The sequence below is a fragment of the Ischnura elegans genome, chromosome 1 (assembly GCF_921293095.1).
Source record: "Ischnura elegans chromosome 1, ioIscEleg1.1, whole genome shotgun sequence".
NCBI classification, from domain to species: Eukaryota; Metazoa; Arthropoda; class Insecta; order Odonata; family Coenagrionidae; genus Ischnura; species Ischnura elegans.
The window spans coordinates 133,845,762-133,870,858 of NC_060246.1; the positions used below are offsets into that span (position 1 = coordinate 133,845,762).

Below are 25,097 nucleotides of genomic sequence, written 5' to 3' on the forward strand. Positions count from 1 at the left end.
CAATAGAAATTCTTTTTGCACAGGAATACTTTCAACTTCCCTTCACAGGACAGCATTGATTCAAATGGAACTCCCATTTAGTGCAGAACTTTTCCGTAAATTCGGAGGCCCATTTCTCTTCAACCTAACTTAGCTCTGTTTTTCCTCACTGATAACAGAGACTTCCATACCACATGACCAAGGTTTTTTCCCCCCTCCCTCTTCTCTGTTAACCAATCCGTTCAACCTAATTACCTTCCTCCCTACCCCTCCTTGCCTGGTATAAAAGGATGTGATGGACCTCTGTAGAGTTCACCTGAGGATGACGTCTAACGTTGAAACCATGGTCGTGAATAAATATTAATGTGAAAGTACAAAGTTCTTCTTTCTTAATTTAATTATGAATCGCTTTCACCAAGTTACGCCTCAAACAATTAATTTTATCAAGTGCGCTAGTAACGCAGTTAAGGCCAGCCTCTACAGGAGACTTTCCATAAAGTACCGGATCGCAGCCCTAAACATCTTTTTCAACAGCCAGTGCATCAACCACAACATCATCCCTAATTACATCAACCGCCAGTGGAAGGAACCCCGGTCTTCAGCGGGCTCCTTTGCAGTCAACGCAGCCAAGAGGACTTGGCTCAAAAGGGAGTTACATGAGTGGTATGTGAAAAGAGACGCTATTTCCCATTACCTGTTTCTTCTATACGTGGAGCTCACTCGCGATCTTCACTGGATTGAGTGGTTGATTTTAGATGACTTAGTTCGCCAAAAAAGTAGTGAAATTGCCTTTGAAAAGAGAGCCACCATTCTGCGCAAGTTGGAGGCCCTTAAGACGAAGCAGACGTCTAGTACCAAACAAACCTTCGCGGATCAACCAGTGGTGGACGCCCATTCTTTCGGACCACGAATCGTAAATCTGTCTAAACACTCCTTTAAGCCAAATGAAGTGACCTTATTAGAAAAGGGCTTGAAATACGTGCCAAATATCCCCATTTCCGTGAAGGACGTTAAGAATTTAGCAGTGGATTGTGATATAGCTCTCCAGAAAGACAATATGCATGTGAAGCATTTCATTGCCCAGGAGTTAAATAGGTTTATAGTTCATGAATCAAAGGTGAAGAGACGATACCCAGAATTTGAAACTCTTAACTCGATTAAGTGTACTCTTAGGTCAGAACAGCTAGTTATTCAGAAAGCTGACAAGGGGAACGCAGTTGGGATTATGGATAAAGAAGATTACTTAGAGAAATGTGAACAGTTCATACGAGACAATGGGATCAAAGAATTGCCGATAGATCCGACTGCCAAGTTCCAAATAGAGTGCAAAAGAGCCTTAAAATCAGTTTCAGTGTTATTTAAGTGGAATGAAGTGAATAGGTTACACCAAATGAACCCCTCAGCTCCACGTTTTTTTGGGCTTCCTAAAATTCACAAGAGTGATTGTCCAATTAGACCCGTTGTTTCCAACGTCATGGCTCCAAGCTACCTCTTGGCGAAAAAACTCAACTGTGTACTAAGACACCACTCAAAGTTTACCCCTAAGTATGGAGTTACTAACGCCATTGACTTCATCCAACACGTCTCTAAAATTGATATCCCCAATAAGTGCTTGTTAGTGTCTTTTGATGTGTGCAATCTCTTCACCTGTGTCCCACCCAAAGAAGCCGTAGACATAGCAGAATCTATTCTCGTCCAGAAACGTGTGGCAGCTCCCATTATAAGTGACTTGTGTGATCTATTGAAGATTTGTGTGTCTCAAAATTATTTCAAATTTAACGGTGTATTTTATGAACAGCCCAATGGATTGGCCATGGGCTCTCCTTTATCCCCTCTCCTGGCGGACATATATATGGACTTTTTCGAAAGGAACCTGTTTTCCCCCAATAATCCACAGACCAAAAATGTGCTATCCTGGCATCGATATGTGGACGATGTGTTTTGCATTTGGACTGGCTCAATAAGACAACTAAAAATGTTCCTATCTTTTTTGAATTCTTTGGACCGCAATTTGAATTTCACTTACGAAATAGAAGAAAATAACTCTCTCAACTTCCTAGATCTTAAAGTCACTAAGGTCAACAATCACCTCGAGTTTTCAGTCTTTCGGAAAAACTCCTATACGGACCAAGTGATCCACTCCAGTTCAAGACATTGTTTTTCCCACAAGTTATCAGCCTTTCACAGCATGTTACATAGGTTGCTGCATATTCCGATGTCCCCTGCCAAGTTCAATGAGGAATTAAACACAATTAAACTAATTGCTAAAAATAACGGATACAACGAACAGTTAATTGATAGCTTATATCGGAAACAATTAAAAAAACAAGCAGTGGGAGAAATTTATGGATCCCGAACGCGACAAGAATCCACGGCCAAGTGGCGCAGAATCCCTTTTTTTAAAGGACATTGGGCCGAAGATATACAAAAAGGTGCCTAAGGATAAAATTAAAGTTGCGTTTTACAATAAATCCAACCTAAGGAACATTCTTTCCCTCACCAAAGATCCCATCCCAAGAGAAGAAAGGAGTGGGGTGTATAGACTAAAATGTGAATGCAACGCGGTGTATGTTGGGCAAACGGGGCGACAATTTCAAGAGCGGGTAAAAGAACATCAAGCCTGCCAGAGAAATAAAAAGACTACTTCACAATTTGCTATACATTTGTTAGATAACAATCATCAAAGTGATTTTGTGTTTGAAGTGCTTCATTATGAACCTAAAGGACCTAGATTAGACGCTTTGGAACAAATGGAAATTTTGCAGCACGTACGTTCCAATGACAACATTGTAAACGAATTTTTGTATGACTACCATTCCCCTCTTTTAAGCCTCCCACTCCTAAATTCCTGAGCTAATGACATGACGAACTCTTCGGCCTCTCTCTCTCTCACCTGAACCCCCCCCCCCTCCACCTGCCGTGCCCCCCATAAGGGAGCCTCCTCCCCCTAACTTCTTCCATACCACATGACCAAGGTTTTTTCCCCCCTCCCTCTTCTCTGTTAACCAATCCGTTCAACCTAATTACCTTCCTCCCTACCCCTCCTTGCCTGGTATAAAAGGATGTGATGGACCTCTGTAGAGTTCACCAGAGGATGACGTCTAACGTTGAAACCATGGTCGTGAATAAATATTAATGTGAAAGTACAAAGTTCTTCTTTCTTAATTTAACAGAGAAGGCTTTGTATATTTCTATTGTCATACCTATATTGGAGTTAGCCACAAACATATCAAAATTTTATGCAAAAAATTAACAGAGATAATATATATTGTAAGCAGTGGTCTGGAAAATAATTCAATCACTGCTATTTGACAAATTACAATTTCAATCAAGGAACCTCACCTTGGGTAACACTTGTGGATGAGGTGGACGAAGATGAAGATGATGATGAGGTGGATGAGGTTGAGGAAGACGATGAAGCTACAGCTGGTTGCGTCAACAATGGTGATGGAGAGGGAGACTGACTCGGGGAGGGTGAGTGGTGCCTCTGCGAGCTGTGGCGCCCCTGGTGGTGATGGTGGAAGAGAGATGGAGCCAGGCACACGGCCAGATTCCCTATTGTCATTTGGTTCTCGCTTGAATGTGAAGCCACCTGAAATAAAAAAAATACTGGATAAATATCAACCATTTCAACACATGATGGGAAAATAGGTGCAATGCTAAATCAAAAGTAATTATGTAGTTAGATTCACATCATATAATTGCAAATAATCATTGGCTGAGGCAAATCCTAATCAGTCAATTGATTCTTTCAGCCTTAAGGAAGCCTTCGGTCATTTACCACCAAAAAATACTGCTACATGAACGTTTACTAGATATGGTGAGCTTAGAGTATACGTCCACATTATAAACTAGTGAAAATTAATTTTTCTAAAGAGAATTAACAAGCACCAAGCTGGTCTGATAGAAAGTCCCGCAAAGAGATCTACATGTTTTAGAGAATGATGTGACTTATACTTTTCCAGAGTTTTTGTACCTACATCTTGAAACCTGTTCATTGTCTGCAATAAATAGAACCCTAACCTACACCCATGAGAAAAGTAATACATGTACCAGCATAGTCCTTAAATAATACAGAGAACCTCACCTGAGCTAAAAAGTCAAGGAGTGTTTGCAAGACCTCTCTGTTCTCATCAGGTAGTAGAAGGAGGAGGCACTGGATGGCTTCTTTACGTTGACCTTCAGGGACATCTGTAAGAAAATCTATCAATCACTCAGAGAACAGATTTAATTGACAGAGAAATTGGGCTCACAGATCCAATCTCTGTGCCAAGGCAACAAACAATGGAGATAATACACTCACTGAACTCGGTCAGGAATGTAAAGAAGAGCAAGGAAAAGACTTACGTTGAAAAACTGATATGAAAGTGTCAGACAGTTTACTGCTGAGAAGAGCTTCAGGCAACTCTCTGAAATACAGCTTCACCATGTCTGCTACATCATAAGCCTGCTGATCATCCAGATATGAGAACTTTGCACCACCCACTGCCTTGTTCCCACTTTCTTCGGAGGAATCCATTAAAACTAGTTCATCTTGCTTGATTGTTCCTTCTGAGTATATTTCCCAACCAGCTTCTTCACTTGCTGCTTTTAATCGAGCAATTCTTGACTTGACACCTGATCTGCGGAAGAGTCCCACCTGAATGGATTATGAAACACAAGTAATTAGCCAGCGTAAATTGAAAATTTTTATAATAAATACAAATTGCATATTGCCTGCATCACTACAGTGTATAAAAAATAAGCTCAATCAAACTCAGTCAGCTTTGTAGGCAATACTAAACAGAAACAAGACATCACTTCACTTAGACCAAATCGTCAGGGAGATTTATGATAACCTAATTTTCGAAACCACAAATGACTGCAAGAAATTCTAATGCGGTAGCTTATTACCGTCAAACCTCCATGTAGCGGACATGTATGGTACAAGAAAAATTGTCCACTATTAAGGGGAATTTGCTGTTCAGAGGCATTTTAGACAATTTTGGTTCAGTTTTTATGCACTACTACTGTGTCATTTTGTAAAATTATAGTTTTTAATACCTTAAAATTTTTTTTTCTAAATATTGAAACAATACTCTTCCAGCTTAAGTATTCCCTCAGCAAATATAGCTATTTGTTGCCCATGTAATGAGTACTGGCATCACCATTATTAAAAATAAATACTCAAAAATTCCCTTTTACCCCATCTCTTCCTATACAACCATCTCCCCTTGATAGCCAGAACAGAATCCAATTCTTTTGATTTCACATCACCAACAGTAAGGTATGTGTGGCAATAAAAAATGACCAATAACCAGTACACCAAAAAGGTGCCTCCCCCAATTTGATCAATGTTTTTTCTAGATATGATCTTTGTAAGCAATGGGCTTTCAAAATCTGGAGTTTGCTGTTTGAATGAGGGGAAATTTTCAAAACAGAGCACTTATTGTACCCATTATGTGGATGAAAACAAAAATTTCCTCCTATCCACGTTCATTATTGGGAGTTTTCTGCCATTTGGAGGTGCCAAATAACGGAAGTTTGACTGTAATTGAATGGAATAACAAGAATCAAGAGAAATTACCTGATTTAAAGCATTTACTCTGAGCCAACTGAGAGCTGCAGTTATAGGTGGAGGGATTGGTATACCATCGCCACTTCTCTGAAGGCAAACCCATAGTGGCACACCGAACACCCTCTTATCTGAAATGCACGAAGTTGAAAAACGTTAGCATAAGCTAAGTCAACTACAATGTCTCTGCAATATCAATTGATGTTCAATGCTATACAAGTTTAGCAAAGAATATGAATTCTTTAACTAAATACACATGCATTTAATACAAAGTAAACAACATCAAACTGAAATGCATGCAAGTTCTAATAAACTAATGTCTTAGGTGACAAGCAATTTTAAGTTACACCCAAGTTACAAATATAAATAAGGATTTTCATGATTTTTAAACAATTTTTTATGCACCTTTCCATTGCTTCAGACAATGTAAATGGCAAAGGCCAACCATACAGCAATTTTCAGTGAAATGTTAAAAAATATAAGGCGGCATTGCTTCATTCAAGATACACAATATTATGTACTACAACGGCCATTAAGTCACAAAATTTTTATAAAAGCAGCCTCAAATTTTTCAAAAACTTTTCTAGATGAAGAATAATTTTTTGAGGAAAATAGCTTATAGTAATATCAACATAGTAATTATGAAAATCTGAACTCTAAAAAAATTGAAACTTTGGAACTGAGACATGACATGATATGCACTATTGTGAGCAATGAATTACCCTTGAAGTCTGGAGCTTTGGATCGCCTGAGGAGTAGAATACGAGGAAGTTCCCAACTCCAGCTTCCCCCAGCAGTGCTTGATGCTCCAGTAGATGAGGGAGAGCCAGACCTGTGATGGGAGCCACCCCCAACAACAGACGATGATGAACAGTGTCGTTCCATCAAGGCTGTTAAGCGTAATAGGGCTAACTTACGAAGCACCAACATCTGTCCACAAGAAAGGGCAGAAATTGCTGTGCCATCTTCTTCATCTGGATAAAAGAAAACAGAATTTCATCACAGGTTTGAATCGGAGTTTCAGATTATTTAATTTTAATGCATGGATTCAATGGGAATGGGAAGGTTAAAGAAAAATTTTGGAGGAGGGGAATAATTTGGAGAACAAGTACATTTTGTGGGGACAATTGGAGGGTGTACACTAGGGCGGATCGCAAAAATCGATTTTTTTCAAATCCATCTGGCCCAATGAAAAAAAGTTGTGGGACCGATCAAAAATAAGGCCTGAAAAATTTGAGACCTCTAGGTGAACCCCTGACCCTCGCTCAAATGCAATTTAGGGGGGGGAGGTCGAAATTCTAAAAATATAGTATTTAATGGTCATTTCCTATGGATTTTGCCGAGTTACTGCCCTTTAGGGCAAAAATTTCATGCATTTTGACGTATCTGCCACCGTTTAGCCACAAAATGCCTAATTTGAGTCCGCGTCCGCGAAGAAAATATTCCAACGCCCACGCAGCGTCGCGGATACAACAGCCGCAGGCCGATCCCCTCCCCTCCCCGCTCGCTTCTACCCCTCCCACGCCTCCAATACAGCAAAATTCATCCCGCGTATGCTGCTAGGAGGTCGTTTATCTTTGATAATATAAATCGGAAGATTGTAGAAGGTAATAAAGGAAGCTTAGTGAGACGACTTGTCCCTTATTAGGCGCCTCCTCGGGGTTAACCAAATCGATGTTACCAACTTTTAGAGAAGTGATGAAATAGTTTTAGATCCGAGAACGCAGGAAAGGAGCCTACGGTCCATGAAAAGGCCTCTCGAGTGGCTGTAAAGGTGTGCTAACTTCGGATATGCGCTCCAATTTCGGCATTGTCCGACAGATGTGATTAAATGGATTTTGGGCGAAAGCCGCTCGCGTCCCCTCCCCGCAAGCCTCTCCAACGCGCCAAATACACCAAAATTCACACCATGTGCGTCTTACTTCGTTAGTCTAAATATTTAATTTTTCAGTATCGTCTGTGGAGGAACAATAACGAAAGAATTTTTCAATTACCTGCTTTCCAATCTGTATTTCTTATATCACTGTCATTCCACGTCTTTCGCTGTTGTCAACAATGTTTTGGTGAAATTTTTCACGAAGCACTCGTCCGTATGTATAATAAAAAGAAATATTTAACTTCAAATTTGAACGTTCATCAATAGATTTTTGAAAATCCACAGCACTAAGGTCAGATGTAGCCGGAGGTACTGTGGTCTCTCTCCAATATGTCAACAACGCAAATTCGGTCCTTAGATTGCCCTTCCAATGTTTATGTCGCAAATCTAAGTCAACGTAGTGCAATTAGCAAATAGGCCTCTATAAGGGATGAAATATGATTTGATACTTTCCCCGCGAATGATGTGGGTAAACTCTTCTCGGGATTCAACGAAATTTATCCCTGATGATGAGCCCCGAGTCGGAGCTTGAAACGTTTGCCATTATGGAAAAATTAACCCGGTGGGAATCCCGAGAAGAGTTTACTCACATAGCAAGGGATGTTGGAATTATGCTTGTAGCATAGGGATGATGCCTCCTTTTTGGGCGGTATTCACCATCGCATTCAAATCCTTTTATTTTTGTGTATCTAATTTTTACTCGGAAAGGAATCGAGAATCGCAGATTTTATAACTTTTGCTAATCCTCCGACGGGGGAGGCAAATCCAAAAGTGGGACCCTATTTCTTCAACTAACGTCACACATTCCCCTCTAAACTTGGATTGATAAGTGCTCTTGCCTTTTTTCATCAGACAAAAGTATAGTCTTTCACTCCATAAAAATGTAGCCCTTTGATGACACCCTTTGATACCTTACTTTTCGTATTCACAATAATTAGCATCATTTTCCGTCTACGTAAGTAATTCTTGCACATTACCTTGGATGTTTCTTACGAAGTTATGATTTTTGCGTCCGTTAAATTTGCGGGGACGATCATTGCTGTTTCTTGGTTCTAGAATATACCTCTAACACATTTGGCGGTATTCACCATCGCATTCAAATCCTTTTTATTTTTGTGTATCTAATTTTCACTCGGAAAGGAATCGATAATCGCAGATTTTATAACTTTTGCTAATCCTCCGACGGGGGAGGCAAACCCAAAAATGGGACCCTGTTTCTTCAACTAACATCACACATAAACTGGGATTGATAAGTGCTCTTGCCTTTTTTCATCAGACATCACTTCTGGAATATACCTCTATACATCAGACATCACTTCTGGAATATACCTCGATCACATTTGGCAGACGCATTTTCCACGCAGAAGTTCCAGTTTGAGTTTAGTCCTGAATTTTTATTTGATGAGGAACGTAGAGATAAAAATCGGATGATTTCACTTCAGTTTAATTTTCTTCGGATGAACTGGTGAAGAAAATTTTTGATACTATTTTCCCATACAAGAATTGACGATGTCGACTCAACGCTCTCCGACGATTCCCTTTTTTTTCCTCAGTTGTCGAGTTTCTTTAGGACTCAATCCAGCAGCCATCATCTTTAGTTTCGTCCGCTGGACTCTCAACATACTACTTCATTGGGGGAACCTTATGCTCCTTCTTGCACTTAGACGCAAAAATATCGTATAATTTCAAATGTTCTTTCAAAAGTGCTTGAGTTTTGTACTTCAGCAAAAACCCTACTTTTGGACTATTCGCATTTTCCGTAAGTTTTAGTACTTCCTGTTGTACCGCCAAATCCATTTAGTCACACACATAATGGAAGGGAAGCGTCACCATAGTTCGCACACCTTTACAGCCACTCGAGAGGCCTTTTCATGGACCGTAGGCTCCTTTCCTGCGTTCTCGGATCTAAAACTATTTCATCACTTCTCTAAAAGTTGGTAACATCGATTTGGTTAACCCCGAGGAGGCGCCTAATAAGGGACAAGTCGTCTCACTAAGCTTCCTTTATTACCTTCTACAATCTTCCGATTTATATTATCAAAGATAAACGACCTCCTAGCAGCATACGCGGGATGAATTTTGCTGTATTGGAGGCGTGGGAGGGGTAGAAGCGAGCGGGGAGGGGAGGGGATCGGCCTGCGGCTGTTGTATCCGCGACGCATAGTGGTCCGGATCGCGAAAAAGTTGGACAAAAATCAGATTTTCGTTGGATGTCTTTAAAAATTGCTCCCTATATGTTTTTTGGCGAGCTATTTTCATTTCTGCAGTTATTTTTACGAAAAAACTATTATTTCATGCGATATCGTGGAACTTTAACTTATTAACTGGCTAATTGTAACGCTGACTGCATAGATAAACGGTAATCATAATAAAATATGAAAATAAATGATTATTAGTTGTATAGAATGAGTTAATGATCTTTCAAATTAGTCAATAAACAAAAAAAACGGCTAAAAGTAGGGTTTTTGGGTGCATTGACTTACGTTAAAGAGGTGCGATTTCCAGATTTCATGAGATTCTTCTTTATGGACTAAAAAGTAATTACTAAATAAGTGTCAAAATAGTATTTAAGTGACTCTTTTATTCTCATAAAAGCATGGTTAATTCCTCATAAATTTACAATTATGTATTATAATTGTTCAGCATCAGATTCTTCTGAATCCCACCCATCTTCCTCTTCTCATTCACTCGAAGAATTTTGAGACTATTGCAAGACCAAGAGATCACGAACCTCCTGCGGAAATTCTTTAAGGCCCCGGCATTTGTTTAGCTCAGTTCCTAATAGCTAATAAAAGGATCCGATATTAGGATCAGTCTCCGGAAAATATCCTCATTAGTGTGAAGTCGAGATATTTTTCTCGCGTGATGCTCGCGATATATTCTAATGTCTTTATTGCGAGATTCCTGGGCCTCCTCCGATAGTTCTCCAATAGGAAGAAGAGCCGACTCGATGACATCTGCACCATGTATTAACACTTTGTGCACAGTGGGTGGCATGTAAAACCAACCATAATGTTTCACAAAATTTTCCGCTGTATCCATACAGAACTTTTTAAATTTTACTGAATCAATCAAAAATCCGCAAGACAAAGACCTTATAATTGTTGAGAATTGAAAGATTAACTCTTTCTCTACTCCTGAAAATTAATTAACTATATTATTTCATGTGAAAAGTACTGCATAAAGCAATAATAAAAAGATGTTATATTGCAACAATGAAAAGAAAGCATTAAAAAATATTGACCCTCGCCAGTAACTTCAGCCGATAGGCGAGAAGAAGCGCCTAGCTAAGTTTCCATCACTGGATGTACCATATTTTGGCTTCGGCACATCAACTAAAAGGCCCATTCTCTTTTTAAATTCGTAGGTACCTATTAAAAAATAAGACTACTAGAACAATATCCCAGGGGACCCCATATCACCATTAGAATACAAGGAAAATACGAACCTGAGGTGCTTTGAAGGTTGCGAAATACAACATCAGGGAAATCAACAATTTGTCCAGCCAAGTGCAATTCCTCTTCAAAAAAGAAGAGTTTGATCGCGAACTAGATCGCTATCTTCTCTCGTTGGAATAAAAAAAATCATCTTTAAAAAATTATTAAGCTCTAGTTTTGCCTCCTCGTCTCCGTGTAATCTGAAACAACTCTCTAGATATGCATTCAAATTCCTTTTTCGAGCATCCATGGTTTTATCTTTTTTCTCCAGCATTTTTTCGTGCAATTTACGCCGCGTAAATGCCCATGACATTGTTGGCAGTCAACAATAAAAAACACAGGTTTGCAAAAAGCTACACAACAGTCTTCTTCCTAAAAAGTTTAAATATCAAATAGAAGGGAAAATCTGAAAAATTAGAGAGGTGCCTCGTCTCAGACCAATTAAAAAAACGGAAACAAGAAACGGAAATAAATGAAACATAGTATACCTGCTCCATAATCCTTATTTATGAGGTTGTCAGGAACTAATAAATCACGTAATCACAATTTTTTTAGTTATCACAACACTATAACTTCTTTGCGAGATCACTGTAAATCACAAAAACTGTAGCCAAAATAGGACCTCGCAATTAGTGATGGGTAGGTGTTCACATCGACAGAAAAGTTGACACTGAAGGGTACCAAAATGTTTCGACCGAAATTTGGATGGGGTTAAAAAGAGATGTAATCTTTACCAATGGAAATGTGGGTATTCCCCTGGATAACTTGTTGGGGTAGGGTTGGACCCCGTAAAGAAAATGTGAAATGTTTGGATTTTGAGCGAAAATACATCCTAGCGGCGGACCTGCAATAAAATCCGTCCAAAAGGAAGCGGGTGGAGGGTAAAGACCTCATCTATTAACACGTGCAGCTTCACTTGCAAGCCAGACCGCCCCTAGAAAATCAATAAACTCAAGTTGGGTGGTGCACCAAGTGGCAAAAAAGCAAAATGACAAAAGATGGCAAAATGTCCCGACTAAAGACCCCTTCCCACTTCCCTGATGTCCGACACGTGTTCGGGTAACGGGTCTCTTGCCCGTTCGGATTGAAAGAAAGGGAAGGCGGTTGTGGGTTTTCCCGGTAGCAGTGCATGTAGCCCGTCGTATTTACTTCAATCTATAACCAAATCGCGATTGAAGTCGTTCTGAGAAGCGATCGACGAAAATATTTTATCTCCTCTCCCAGCGTCCCAACTGCGCTTAACCTAATTAAAATTGTTCCGAAATTATTCTATTGGTCCACTCACAGATAAAGTTTGGATGATTACAAAGTATAAAATAGGTTTTAAAATGCTAAAATTCTTATTTTTGTGATTCTGGCCCATGAAACATTGGGAGACACATTTTGCCATGTGCCTACACTGCCCTGATGCTAGCGTGTCGACGCTCACGTCTACCGCGGCTGGGAACATAAATCGTTGTTATTCGCTGACTCGCACAGATTTGCAGCTGATTTCTTTACTAATATCTTTATAACACTGTACTTTATTGTCACCAATAGCCAAATTCGCGCAAATCGACGTCACTTTTTTTATAACTCAACATTTATGCGATTTTTTCCGAAAAAAATTACTCCCCTTCAAATAATTCTACAGCAATCATCAACATCTCTATAAGGTTGAAATATATATTTTATGACAGAGAATTGTCTATATTACTATAGTGCAAAGTTATTTACGAATATAATTGGCGGCGTAAAGCCAAAAATAAATCTAAAATGCGTAATTTTCGAAAAAAACGGAAAAATCAAGTTTCCATTAGAAATAGTGCTACTTTGACGCAATATATCTAAGCAAGCAATTTTTTTTATAAAAAAGTAAGCATGAAAGGTGATACCCCAGACATATTACTACATAACTTCTATAGTCTAAATGAGTTTCAAGAAAGTCGAAAAAATGATTTTTGTCCACCTTTTTCCGGATCCGGACCACTGTGCGACGCTGCGTGGGCGTTGGAATATTTTCTTCGCGGACGCGGACTCAAATTAGGCATTTTGTGGCTAAACGGTGGCAGATACGTCAAAATGCATGAAATTTTTGCCCTAAAGGGCAGTAACTCGGCAAAATCCATAGGAAATGACCATTAAATACTATATTTTTAGAATTTCGACCTCCCCCCCCTAAATTGCATTTGAGCGAGGGTCAGGGGTTCACCTAGAGGTCTCAAATTTTTCAGGCCTTATTTTTGATCGGTCCCACAACTTTTTTTCATTGGGCCAGATGGATTTGAAAAAAATCGATTTTTGCGATCCGCCCTAGTGTACACTTAGCGCTGAACCTCGCAAACCTTTAGGGGGGATTTGAACCCTTTAACCCCTCTCACCCTCACCACAACATTGATTGAAATAATTGGTACAGTGCTATACTAGGAAGAATATAATTCCTTAGCATTAATGTAAGCCATGCAAATGCAAAAGGAAAAAAAAAACATCACGACAAATACATAAAAAAACTAAGATTAAATCCATAAATCAATATTATCAATATTTTAAAGGATTAAAGTAAATGAATAAATATTAAAACCCACTAATGTTTAGGCAATGATGTAATGAATAGTCAACAAAAATAAAAAAATGGAGCATACATCTTAATACCTTACTCGATCACAATTGGAATGTATAAGTGCAATGATGTGATTAAAAACATCAATCATTAAAATTTGATTATTCTTACCTTTACTTAAGCTCTTCATTGTGTCAAAGCTATCATTTGCAACACTTTGAATATGAGGAGTTCTAAATTCACGTTCTTTGTCCTCTGAATGTGAAGGAGATACACTAGAAGACGATGGAGCATCTTCTTCACTAACCCTGGGGGTTCTCTGCAAGGGGGGAGTTTTGGAATTCACACTGTCCTTCTCTTTTGGGGCTATTCTATTTTCAGCACTGGTTTGCACATGCCCTGATTCAATTACAGTCTTTTCATCTTTGGATTCCTTTGGTATGGGGGTCAACTCTAGTACCTGACCTGATGGATGACCCTGAGTCTCGACTTTTGGCACATTTGCATCATCACCACTAGGGAGTATTGGAGTATCACCAAATCCAAGCGCCACGCACATGGCCACATCTTTCCCGTGCAGAGCGAGAGTCCTAGGGCCTTCAATCCCCTCATTCGAGCACTTTATAGATTCAACATCACGGTTGAGAAGGGTGTCACCAAACAATTGGCCCAACGATTCCCTACGGTGTTTGCTGGGGGAAGAAAAGAGTATCACATCTTGGACATTAGCTTTGGTAGATATTTTGTGTCGGCTGCTACTCCGAGAACTGTGCTTAACTTCTGAGCTTGCCTTGGAGCCATCAGAGCGGGATCGCCCTAAAGCACTGCGTTTCCTCGAGTCAGCCCCACAGCTTTGGAAGCTGTGCCAACGGACAACTGTTGTGTTGCTTAACCTGAAAATAAAAAATTAACAATTATACTACTACTTGAAAAAAATTTAATTGGTAGATTGAATGGATGGAGGGAGTGGGTGGTTTTGACAAGTGCCCCAGCACTCCAGCCTTCCTTGGTCAATTGTGCAAATCCCATGTTTACCCTGCCAGTCACTTGCACACAAGCGCACCAGGGTAAAGGTATGAATGGCCACCCATCCAAACTTAGTCCAGGACTAACATTGACAATCTTTGGTTTTCTTACGGGCATTAGTGTTTCAATGTTGGTACACCATTGTACCCAAACTATTGTAAATGATGGGACTATACCCACGGCCGGATTTACCCAAAGTTATGCTATAGGCACCTCTCCAAGGAGCGCCCCTCCTCACTTGAGCCCTCCGACCCCGATTTTTATGATATGGTATAGCCACTCGCACAAGGTAAGGTTTGGAAAAAAAGAATAAACAGATACATGGCTGACAGCATAAGTTTATGCTTGAATTTTTACCCAGGCAGAAACGTAGACAATTCAGTTAAAGAATAACCGCTTGGAGTAAAACTACATGAAACAGTTTAACTTTTATGCAACTAAAACTCTTAATGAATACCCTTTCCAAAAATAATGTCTAGCCTTAATTCATACAACAAAAAAGAAGATTAACTTCAAAAATAAAAACATTACGTACTGCAGTAACTGAATGAACTGCCATCCTTGAAGGCGCCCCTTGGACTGCGACACCCCTAGGCACGTGCCTATTTTGCTTTAAGGTAAATCCGGCCCTGACTATACCACAGCCATAGTTAAACAATTACAATTATAGAAAAGAGATACTAACCATTTCTTTGGTATTGAAATATCAATGGATTCTTCAACATGAGATTCAAATCCAAGACCTCCATCTTCACGGTAGCTTCTATTCAGTATCACCACTGGAACATTGTCATAAACACTACCACGCTCCCCTAAAGCTTCATTAAGCCATCTTCGGCCAGGCCGTGTCCTTGTGATCACTTCCTCTTCCCTGGCAATAGCACCAGTCATCTCTGTCTCACTGGCAGGCCTCTTGCCTTCCTTGTCCTCCTTCCCTAGCAAAAGTCCTTCTCGGAAAGGTTTTGCACTGGTGCCAAGGTTTAGACTAGCAGCACGACGTGACTTGTACCGCTGTTTTATCAGTGAGGTAGGCTTGGATGTTGCTTCATGCTCTTGCTGAAAAGAGTTACATTGAAAATAGATAATTTCTTTCTTAAACATGAGAGTATACATGAAAAAAATAAGAATAGATTATATAAAAATAGAAAAAAGAAGCATAATCAATTATAATAACACTGAGGAATAGACCAACATGGTGTTCAAAATGATCCACTTCTATAATTTCTAATATTCTTTAAAATATTTTCAATCAAAACTTGGTATTGGTGGAAGAAAAGTAACTGCTTCAGCTGACTGTTATGTCCACCTCAGACTGTACAGTTTAACACCTAAATAATAGAAACAAGAAGTTTAAAACTCTAACAAACTCTTCAAACATAAGCTACCAAAAGATTCAAAACAATGTCCAAAATGAAACTCAGACAAATGTGGTAAGATAGCAGACACTGTGCTCCACCTTGATACCTCATATATATGTAATATGTATAAATAAAAAAAAACCTTGCCAAAAAAATGAAAATGATGAATCAGATGAAAAAGATGTTTGAATGGCCATGGAAGCCATTCTGTTAAAACGATAAATATCCAAAAGCGAGGAAAAAATCAACTTTAAAGGAAAAGTTCAAAGAAATTCCTTAGAATAGCAATCATTTGTGTTTCAGGGCTAATGAATCCATTTCCAATTTTGAAAAATTGGTTACAAAATCTTTATAAGAAATTCAGGATTTGATTTCCAGGATTTGAGTAAGCACTAGCTCTGCCCACTATAAACCCTATCAGTAAACAATTTCAGCAAGGACAACATTTGAAATGGCAATGCAAAGACAAGTCTGGAAGTAATGATGGTTACCTCAAGCCTCCTCTCTGATGGCTGAATTGAGTATGTGCTTTTCATTAAAAGCTGCTGCCACTTGGGGGTGGCTGAGGAAAACGTATGACACTCTGAATCTGAGAGTGCCCCAGCTCTGCCGTCCTCGGAAGAAAGCGTCCTTTGACGCAGACGTCTCAGCAGCCTGCGCGCCTCTTTCCCTGAGGATGCCTCTGGTGATGCCATGCTGCCACCTACAAGAGCCTCTCCATCGGTTGGGGAAACATCTACACAGTTCAGCTCACGAACTTTCTGTTCCATCGACTCAGGGTCTTGTACCTATGAGAAAAACATCAAGGTTTCCCATTTTAATTCAATTCATCTTCACCTTTGTACCAGTCTACAGAATAACGTGCATTTAAGCAATAAGTGACATGATGATATGACATTCCAGAGCAATTGAATGAATTTATTGGCAGATTAAAAATATTTCTATCAACATGCACAGAAGCAACAGCAGGGTAATTTTATTCATTTATTTAACCTTCGAGCTACTACACCCCACACTTGCATTTTCTATTTAGGAATGAATTTGTCAACAACAAAGGGTTGAGATTTATAGGGCAGGAAATATTAACGGTAGAAAAAATATAAATGGAGTCTAAAATTTAATTTCAACAGAGCATTTTGAATAAAGGAAAAAAACAAAAGAATATTTATAAGAATAAGTCAGAAGCAAGGTTGTAGCCAAAATGAATTTTGGAACTGTTTGGAGTGGGGGTAGAATTTGTGGGGGTGGATTTATTGGAAGGGGGTACAAATGCAAACTGCACATCCCAAACTTTTCGTGGGAGGGGAGTTTGAACACTCCAGCCATCTCACCCCCTGTGATCACTATGCCTTGGTAAGAAGCCGTTAAAAAAAACCGGTATTCCGAGAAAATACATTTTTATGACAGATCAGGTATGAATGCCTCCCTTAATCTGAATAAAATGGTTGTACTACATGAGGAGAGTATTCCCAGCAAGCGCACAAAGAGAAAAAAAGAGATATAGGAAATTGAGAGAGAAAACTACACCCATCACTTCCATGACATATAAAAATAATATTCTCGCTACCACTACCTGTCATACATATTTCCAGTGACTATAATCAAACTCATTTATTAAAGACATTCCTTAGCAGAATGAATGGAGAGGAAAATGACTAACCATGGGGCCACTGATGAAATCCACTCCTCCATCCTCTGAACCTGGACCTCTTCTTTTCCTGCGTCTCCAACCTCCACTGCCCCCTCGACTAACTCCAACGCCCCCCTTAAAGCTCTCCATACGCCTCAACAATGCTCTAGCACCCTCCTTGATTCTTTCGCTCCCTGAACGATGGAAAGAGTTGGGCGCAGCTGAGGTAGTTTTGACTGCACTCTCGGCATTGGGTATCTGTTTTACATGATGGAGAAATGTTAACAGGCTATTCCTCCGGTAAAAATACATATTTTCACAGCTTATAAAATGAATAAAAATAACCTATGAATGATAACAATGCTCATGTAGTTGAAAAAATAGTGAAACGAATCACAAATGTTACCCTAGTGTCACAATTTTGGCTATGAAACAACTACATTTTCTGGAACTATGATTATTTCCTAGGTCATTTGCTTGTTTTCATGAGGAGTCATGCAAGTACATAATTCTACTGTATCTCTGAAAAACCCAGTAGTGGCAGTTTCAAGATGAAATGGCAAATGCGGAGGAGAAGTAGGGAGGGGAAGGAATTTGGGTGGGGCAAAAACCCTTCACTGACGGTGTCATAATTCACTTAAATAATAAGTTATTTCATGGATATTATCCATTTGGGGTCAAAAATAATCAAAATGGCGCTGGAAGTACCTTTTTAACATGCTGGGGCTGTCTTGAGACTCTTCCAAAATCTGTATTATTATAAAATAATTTTACCATTAAAATGCTCTTTAAGCTAAGTTAGAAAGTAAAGACTGCTCAATAAAAAGAGAATGCTCCCTGCACCCAGCAAAATTTAAAAAAAATTGTAAGGAATATTGATGGTTTCACAGAAATTATCCATGAGGGCTAAATTTTTCTGCAAAATAGCTTTGCAATTTTAGTATGAAATTAGGCAATTATCCATGGCTTTCAAAGGGTTAATGCTTATGGTTTCAAGATAGAAGTTAATTTCATTTAGATACACTAAAATTTATTTGACAAAACTTTGAAATGTTCTGTACTTCAAAAGAATACCCCTAGAGCTCTACTTCTCCAAACCCTCCTCTTTTTTGGCTACCCTGTCTCCATTGACCAGTTCCTGGAACCACCCTAAAATCTTCAAATATGTACTTCATAAATTTTACTGCAAGATACCCATATGATGATAAAGTATCAATAAAAATCAGTGATCGAGAGCACCAAATAACTAAATATTATTAGTAGACTAAATTACAAATTTAATTACACCGTAGAAAAGATATTTTTTGTTTGAAGAACATAAATCACATGAATTCCTACACAAAGGGAACATGAATGAATAATTCAAAGGACTTTTTTTCCAAAACAGCAAAGACATTGGTCCTCACTGCAAGAATTTCAGGTAGAATTAATGATTCCAGGTAAAAACTGTAAAGAAAAGTTTAGGACTAAAGTACCTCATTCAGACTTTCCCTGCTCACAACCGATGAAACATTGGTATCCCCAGATTCTAAGCCATCCCTGGATAAATTCTCCTCAATCTCTTCAGTCGCCTCAGCACCAGAATCTGCAGCCCATGGTTCATCCAGAGAATCCTCACTCCCTAAAATTAAAGCAAGATATTAAAAGGAAATTAAAGTAAAAATGAGATGCTTCTTTATAAATATGTCGTATTAATAAAAAATACGACATTAGAATTGCAAAAAATGAGTGACTATTTTATGTAAATAAATTGAACAAAACAGACAAATAAAATAATTAATGGCAAGTATTGGCCAGTTAATGATGTTTGGCTCTTATACTGATGATAGACAGATTTGCTTTTCTCTCAGTCAGCATTTAGGCAAAAGATTATTATGATATCATGCATGATGATTGCTATCCAGTTATGACAGTTGGAAGTAGAAGGACAAAACCTTGACTGTTACTTTAAAATATTGTTAGATATTGTGAGATTTGGCTCTATCCCCTCCTCCCTCCCTTTATATGCTTTATAGCATTGGTTTTATAAAAAAACAACTTTTAAAATTATTTTTATTTAAAATTAGAGTAAAATGGTATTTAAAATTACTAAGATCGTAGTCTAGAATCACATTTTGAACTGTTTCTCGAGGAAAAAATAGTATGTGATACTTGCTAGGACCACCCTTTCCCCACGTGAGATTGGGTGAGAATTGGCTTGACCCCATTTCCCCTAAATACCTCACATAGTTAATGGATGTCCCCAAACCTCAACTGAGACTCATCGGGAACCAAACGTCCCATCCACTCACCCCTGGCTTCGCTGCTCTCCACCCTTGACCACCTTCTTGGGCCTGGCTCGAAGGCCCAGTTGTCGCTGAGGGCACACTGAACCTCCTCCTCTTCCTCTTCATCGTCTTCTTCGTCGTCCACCCCTGCTCCCTTGCCAGAGAGCACCCTGCGCCGGGGGTGGGGTGCTGGGGGTGGAGCAGGAAGATTCTGGGTGTTCCGCAGAACATCTACCTCGTCATCATCGTCCCCAAGATCCCTGCTGGGCACTCGACTCGAAAGACCACATCGCTGGAAAATATAATAAAAACAGGGATTAGCAAATTTTTCCCACCTCATAGCTCTTTCGCATGAAATTGACTTGCTATTATATCCGTACTTTGCCTGTTTTTGACTACCACTAACCTTAAGCAATTAAACCTTGAGTTACAGCAACCAAGATCTTTCTTGCAATGTTTTCCTCAACGCACAATTCTAACAGAGCAAGACAGATGATTTTTTAATGGATGATACAGGTCTTGTGTAGAGTTACTAGATATCCAAAAATTAACGATATGCGCTACTAATCAAAATTACATCTGGGATGAATTATTAAAAAAATTAAAAGTCCAACTTTACAAGAGAAGGCGAAATTAATACCATCTATGGTGGAAATATTATAAACATTGAATTTCAAGACTAAATTTTATGAGAGAGTCAGTTGTTTTTTAAAATATCAGTTGCAAAACAAAATTGGTTGATAATTTACAGAATAAAGATTGAATTATTTTATTATTTGTGAGTAAGATCTTAGTCGTCTTGGTAACTAATAAATGCATTTAAACACCTTATTTTGCTTCTACTTTGGCTATCATACTTCTTTATTCCAATCTCCAACAGTTTTCTCATTGCCATACATATTTAAGGTGGTGGTGCCATACAACTGATTATGAACATCTGGAAACCAATTGCGAGCAAGGGAAGTCCAGGGAACCAAATCCCCCGCAATGCACCCCTTATCCGATCAATCCCCCCCGAAATGTTACCCCTCTCAGTGCCAAAGTCTGCAATTTTTTCTCAGGTGACGGCCTTGTCTTATCATCGGAGTAACTTGTAAGGCAATGAAGCCATAAAGTGTTTACCCTGAATTAGAAAATCATACAGAGTACCTAGAAAGTTATCTTGAACGAGTTTAAATTAGAAAAAATACGTAAAAGAAGAGTCATCAATGATTTACTCTTACTACATGACATAATTAATAAAGGTAATTGTATAGAACTGTTTAGGAACTAGACATTTTTAGTCTCATCAAAAAAAAGTTAGGCTAAAAAGGACATTCTCTGCAAGAAGTGTAAATACAAATTATTGTATGAATCCACCTATTAATAGCATCTCATTCAATGGACTTTCAAGTGAATAAAATATAAACTTACATAAAGAAATGTTTCGCAGACACATATTGTCGAAGTTGGCGACATTATAAAGTTGTACAGAATTTTGTACGCGGCATTCGGCCGGCCTTGTCTGTTTTGGTAATTAAATGTACTATTAGCGTATTAAGTTCTTTTTATATTATAGTTGCATCGTATATATAATTGTATTTTGTATTATTATTCATTGAGAAAATTATTTACCCTATCATTGTATTTTCATGTTGCGTGAACTAAAATTACTATTAGATAAAAATTAAATGCGGTCTCACCGATTCTTTCCTCGCGGGCGTGAGTATGTCCGGGGGGTCGGAGCATTCCACGATGGGCAGCGTGCCGTCCGTCCCCCTGAGGTCTGGTTGTGCGGTGACGGCGGGCCCCGTCACGGCGCTGCACCCGATGCGGGAGCAATGGTTGAGCGTGTGCAGGCGGCGGAAGAGCGCTTGCAGCGAGTCGCGGTCCAGGAAAGGATGATCTCTGCCCACGCAGTTCAGGTCCAGTGGGAACTGCATGTCTGCGCGAGGAAAGAAAAGATAAAGATTATGGAACGTCGACCTTGGGCACACCGATTTGCCCATTTTGCTCCTGGTGGTGCGTGGCAGCCTTATGGTTAGATAACCTGGCTTCTTGCTGAAGGGTACCGAACTCTAATCCCGAGTGAAGTCTTTGGACGATAAGACAAAAAGTCTTCCAAGGACGTAATGGCCCAGGTCATTCACACGCCAGTGACGTATGCTAGAGTGAGCTTTACCTTCGCCTGTACAAACCAATCTTCGAGTTGTAACACTGAGTAAATGATTAAAATCGTATGTGGTTTCTAAACTAGCAAATAGAGCTGTAAGTTTTAACGTTCCTGGTGATTAAATCAAACTCATTAAAAAAAATTTACACGGCATTTCGAAAGCAAGGCTCGATTATAATCAAAATGACAGCTCATTAAGAACGGAACATTTTTAACATGACTAATGCAAGAAATCAACTGCAGACTTTTATCACAATTTAGAAAAATAGTGCTCTCCCTTTAAATAGATAAACCAAGAGTTGTTCAGGATTTGAAAATAGTTTTAGTTTAGGCGATAAAGTTACTCAGATAAATCCTTCTACGCTGTCAAAATTTATTATATTCACAATACTTTTATCTCCTTCACTTCACAATATTTTTATACAATTAAGAGTCTTGACTTTTCACAATAGTATCAGCAAGAACATATTTCTTGCATTCAGGAAATATAGATAATCTACCAGTTAAACGCCTAGAATATAGAGAATTATCAATTTCAATGTACTATGAAATATTTAAAAATTAGGAACTTCACCAGAAACATAGACATTCACAGTATAACCCCTATCAATATATATCGAGAACCAAGATTTCGCTTGTTTTTCAACAACAACAACAATAATAGTATTTTTCGACGGAGTTGCCGGAATTTCGCAGCTTTAGAAGCCAACGCATGTGCATAGTCTTTGGAAGGAACATCACTATTTTCACCAGGAAATCAAAATTCTCAAACAGAAGTAGTGCACATTAGAAGCGAAAATTACGCAGAGGAAAAAAAAATTTCCTTGACGGGGATTCGACGCGGATCCCCCGAACGCGCACCTATTCGGCGGATGTAGTTCGGATCCAGGTAAAGGAAAATATTTTCCTCTAAAAAACTATCGAACCTAATCCATTGTAACTACTCCCATTACGGCGTTTCCATAATTAATTGAAAGAATGGAGGCATCGGCCAGCCTAAAACTTTGGCCATACGCGCGGACCGCGTTCGTCTGGGTAGATAGCCTCGAAGAAGTTGGGCTTGTACATTCGTTCATTCCGGGTGACCTGGTGTGGGTGGAAGTTCTCACGCCTTTTTTTTTTAAGAGAGGATTGTTCTGATTCTCACGCCGACAGGCAACTACCGTCGAAAGTAGGGCAAGGAAGACGTACTCCACGAGCGAGCATAATGAAGGAACCCAAAGAAGTTTCAGAGCAACATTGGAGGAATAATAAACAACCCTTAAACGCTCATTAAGATTCTGAAGTATGGATGACTACATTAATTAAAACGAAACTCGTTAAAACTACACATCAGAACTCCATTTCATCTGCAGGAAACATCCGTATTCGAACTGGTAAAATGACAACTGCAACGGTTTAAAGAAGATGTAGCTCCTCGGCGTGAAATACATGAATTTGAGGTTACCCGCAGACACAACCGTAAACTTATGGGAGGAGACAAAAATAATCCAGAGCAGCCTTCTATATTCAATCAGCTAGATACTGATCTTCATCGGTATTATTAACTCATAAAACGAAATATAACTAGGAACTTCCCTCCCCACGTAACAGCAGGACGTACTTGAACGATTAACTTGAAGGTTTGTGAAAAAACTTTAAAGAATATCCTTCTTTTTCAAAAGTAGTTGACCGTGGACGATATAGAAATACAAAAACGAATTTAAGAGCAGTATTTTACATACATTGAAGCGAAGTATCTGCTTCCAGACTAATTTAATCACGCGTTCACAAATACGTTTACGTCGTATCGTTCATATCCTAACACGACGATGACCCGCAACACGTGGATGAATATTTGTCCAGGAACGGTCACGGTTCACAGAACGCATGAGCCTCCAAAATACACATACCATACCTGGCAATCGCCAGACACTAAATTCGACCTATACGAAATACTTATTTAACTTACTAGATGGTGTAATACAGAAAAAATGATGAAGTTTTAAATGATGAGAGGAGCCGAATACTAACAATATCTTCACGCTGGGAAGGTAAAACGGCCACACACTTCGCACAGCATTAATAAGGTACGTCGGTTTTAAGCACCATATCTACCTAAGAAGTAAACGGAAGGTAATGGGTTCGTTCCTCGGTTGGAAAAAGCGGCGACGGTTTCATGATTAGAGAATATTAACTTGTAACACAAGATGATGTCTTACCTTCGTACATCTGGGCATATTGCGGAAATCCAGCTGCTCTCAGCCATTTGCACGCTTCTGCAGCTTCAATCTCTGTAAATAGATAAAAAATATCCGGATTAGTTGAGTCGACTTAGGACTCCCAACGAAGAACAAAAAAAAACGCTTTGTAGCGTACTTCATCGCAAGAACTATCTCAAAGAGAATATATAAAATTGATATATACGTGGAAGAACTGTTGAAATGATATGAATTTTGGTACACAAAATAGATCAACTTTAAACACCAAAGTAAAAAATTGGAAAGATAAAAAATATTTAAACATCTTTAAGACATTTCACTTTAGTCTTAAAACTCCTGAATCCTTCTAGTTGGCAAAACACAATTGTTTCCAAAACGATTAAAATCAGATTTGCAATAGTGGATATATTATTCCCGTATTTCCTTAAAATTTCTAAGACTTCGTAGACAGGCTTCTGGCGGTTCACTGGTTTCCCTCATGGGTCCGAAATGCTTTCCGAAAAGTATTTCTGATCGATCCATTTACGAGAGGCTGAGTCCTCGGAACAAACATTTTTCTCCGCATTTCCATTCCTTCAGTCGGAGACATACCCCAAATCGCTCCTTTTTTCAACGTCATTGGAGCCATTAAAACATCCTAGCATCCAGCGAATAGACAGTAGAGACGATAGCACAAAATCAAGAGGCTGGAAGTAAATCGAACCAAGCCATTTCGTGGGATCGATATGCACGTTTCCTCTGCCCTGACGTCGACGGCAGAGCTCTCATATCAAGGGTTTTGGAGAATGGAAACTTGAGATCATAATTACTCCCAAAGAATGCGGATGTGGGAACGTCATTTTTAACTCTTAAAGACTCTGCATTCCGGAGTGCTTGTCTCGCCTTTGATCATGCAGAGAGAGAGGATAATGGAGAATGTTGACGAACATTATCATTATCATTATTAAAGGCATTCTGTCGATAAAGGTATGTACGGAAAATCTTAGGTTTTTTCTTCTTCATAGGAAAAACTATCCTTTCCGTAGTAACATTGTAAATCATGGTTTCACCAATAGTGATGCCACCCTACTGACGGCGT

At 39.1% G+C, this 25,097-nt stretch overlaps 1 protein-coding gene across 4 annotated transcripts in view; it reads right to left on the reverse strand.

Moving 5' to 3' along the window:
• The window catches only part of LOC124170490 (rho GTPase-activating protein 7), a 365,673-nt gene that overhangs the window by 13,071 nt on the left and 327,505 nt on the right, over nt 1-25,097 (reverse strand). For 3 of the 4 annotated variants that reach the window (XM_046549251.1, XM_046549241.1, XM_046549260.1), the window contains 13 exons: nt 24,020-24,091; nt 21,349-21,590; nt 19,691-19,958; nt 18,875-19,020; nt 17,430-17,657; nt 16,261-16,557; nt 15,097-15,467; nt 13,557-14,278; nt 6,256-6,507; nt 5,546-5,664; nt 4,327-4,618; nt 4,067-4,170; nt 3,322-3,571 (listed from right to left, as the gene is read on the reverse strand). In XM_046549251.1, the coding sequence (XP_046405207.1) occupies nt 3,322-3,571; nt 4,067-4,170; nt 4,327-4,618; nt 5,546-5,664; nt 6,256-6,507; nt 13,557-14,278; nt 15,097-15,467; nt 16,261-16,557; nt 17,430-17,657; nt 18,875-19,020; nt 19,691-19,958; nt 21,349-21,590; nt 24,020-24,091 (3,363 nt within the window). The remainder of the gene's footprint in view (nt 1-3,321; nt 3,572-4,066; nt 4,171-4,326; nt 4,619-5,545; nt 5,665-6,255; nt 6,508-13,556; nt 14,279-15,096; nt 15,468-16,260; nt 16,558-17,429; nt 17,658-18,874; nt 19,021-19,690; nt 19,959-21,348; nt 21,591-24,019; nt 24,092-25,097) is intronic. The other variant, XM_046549267.1, reaches the window with a different exon arrangement.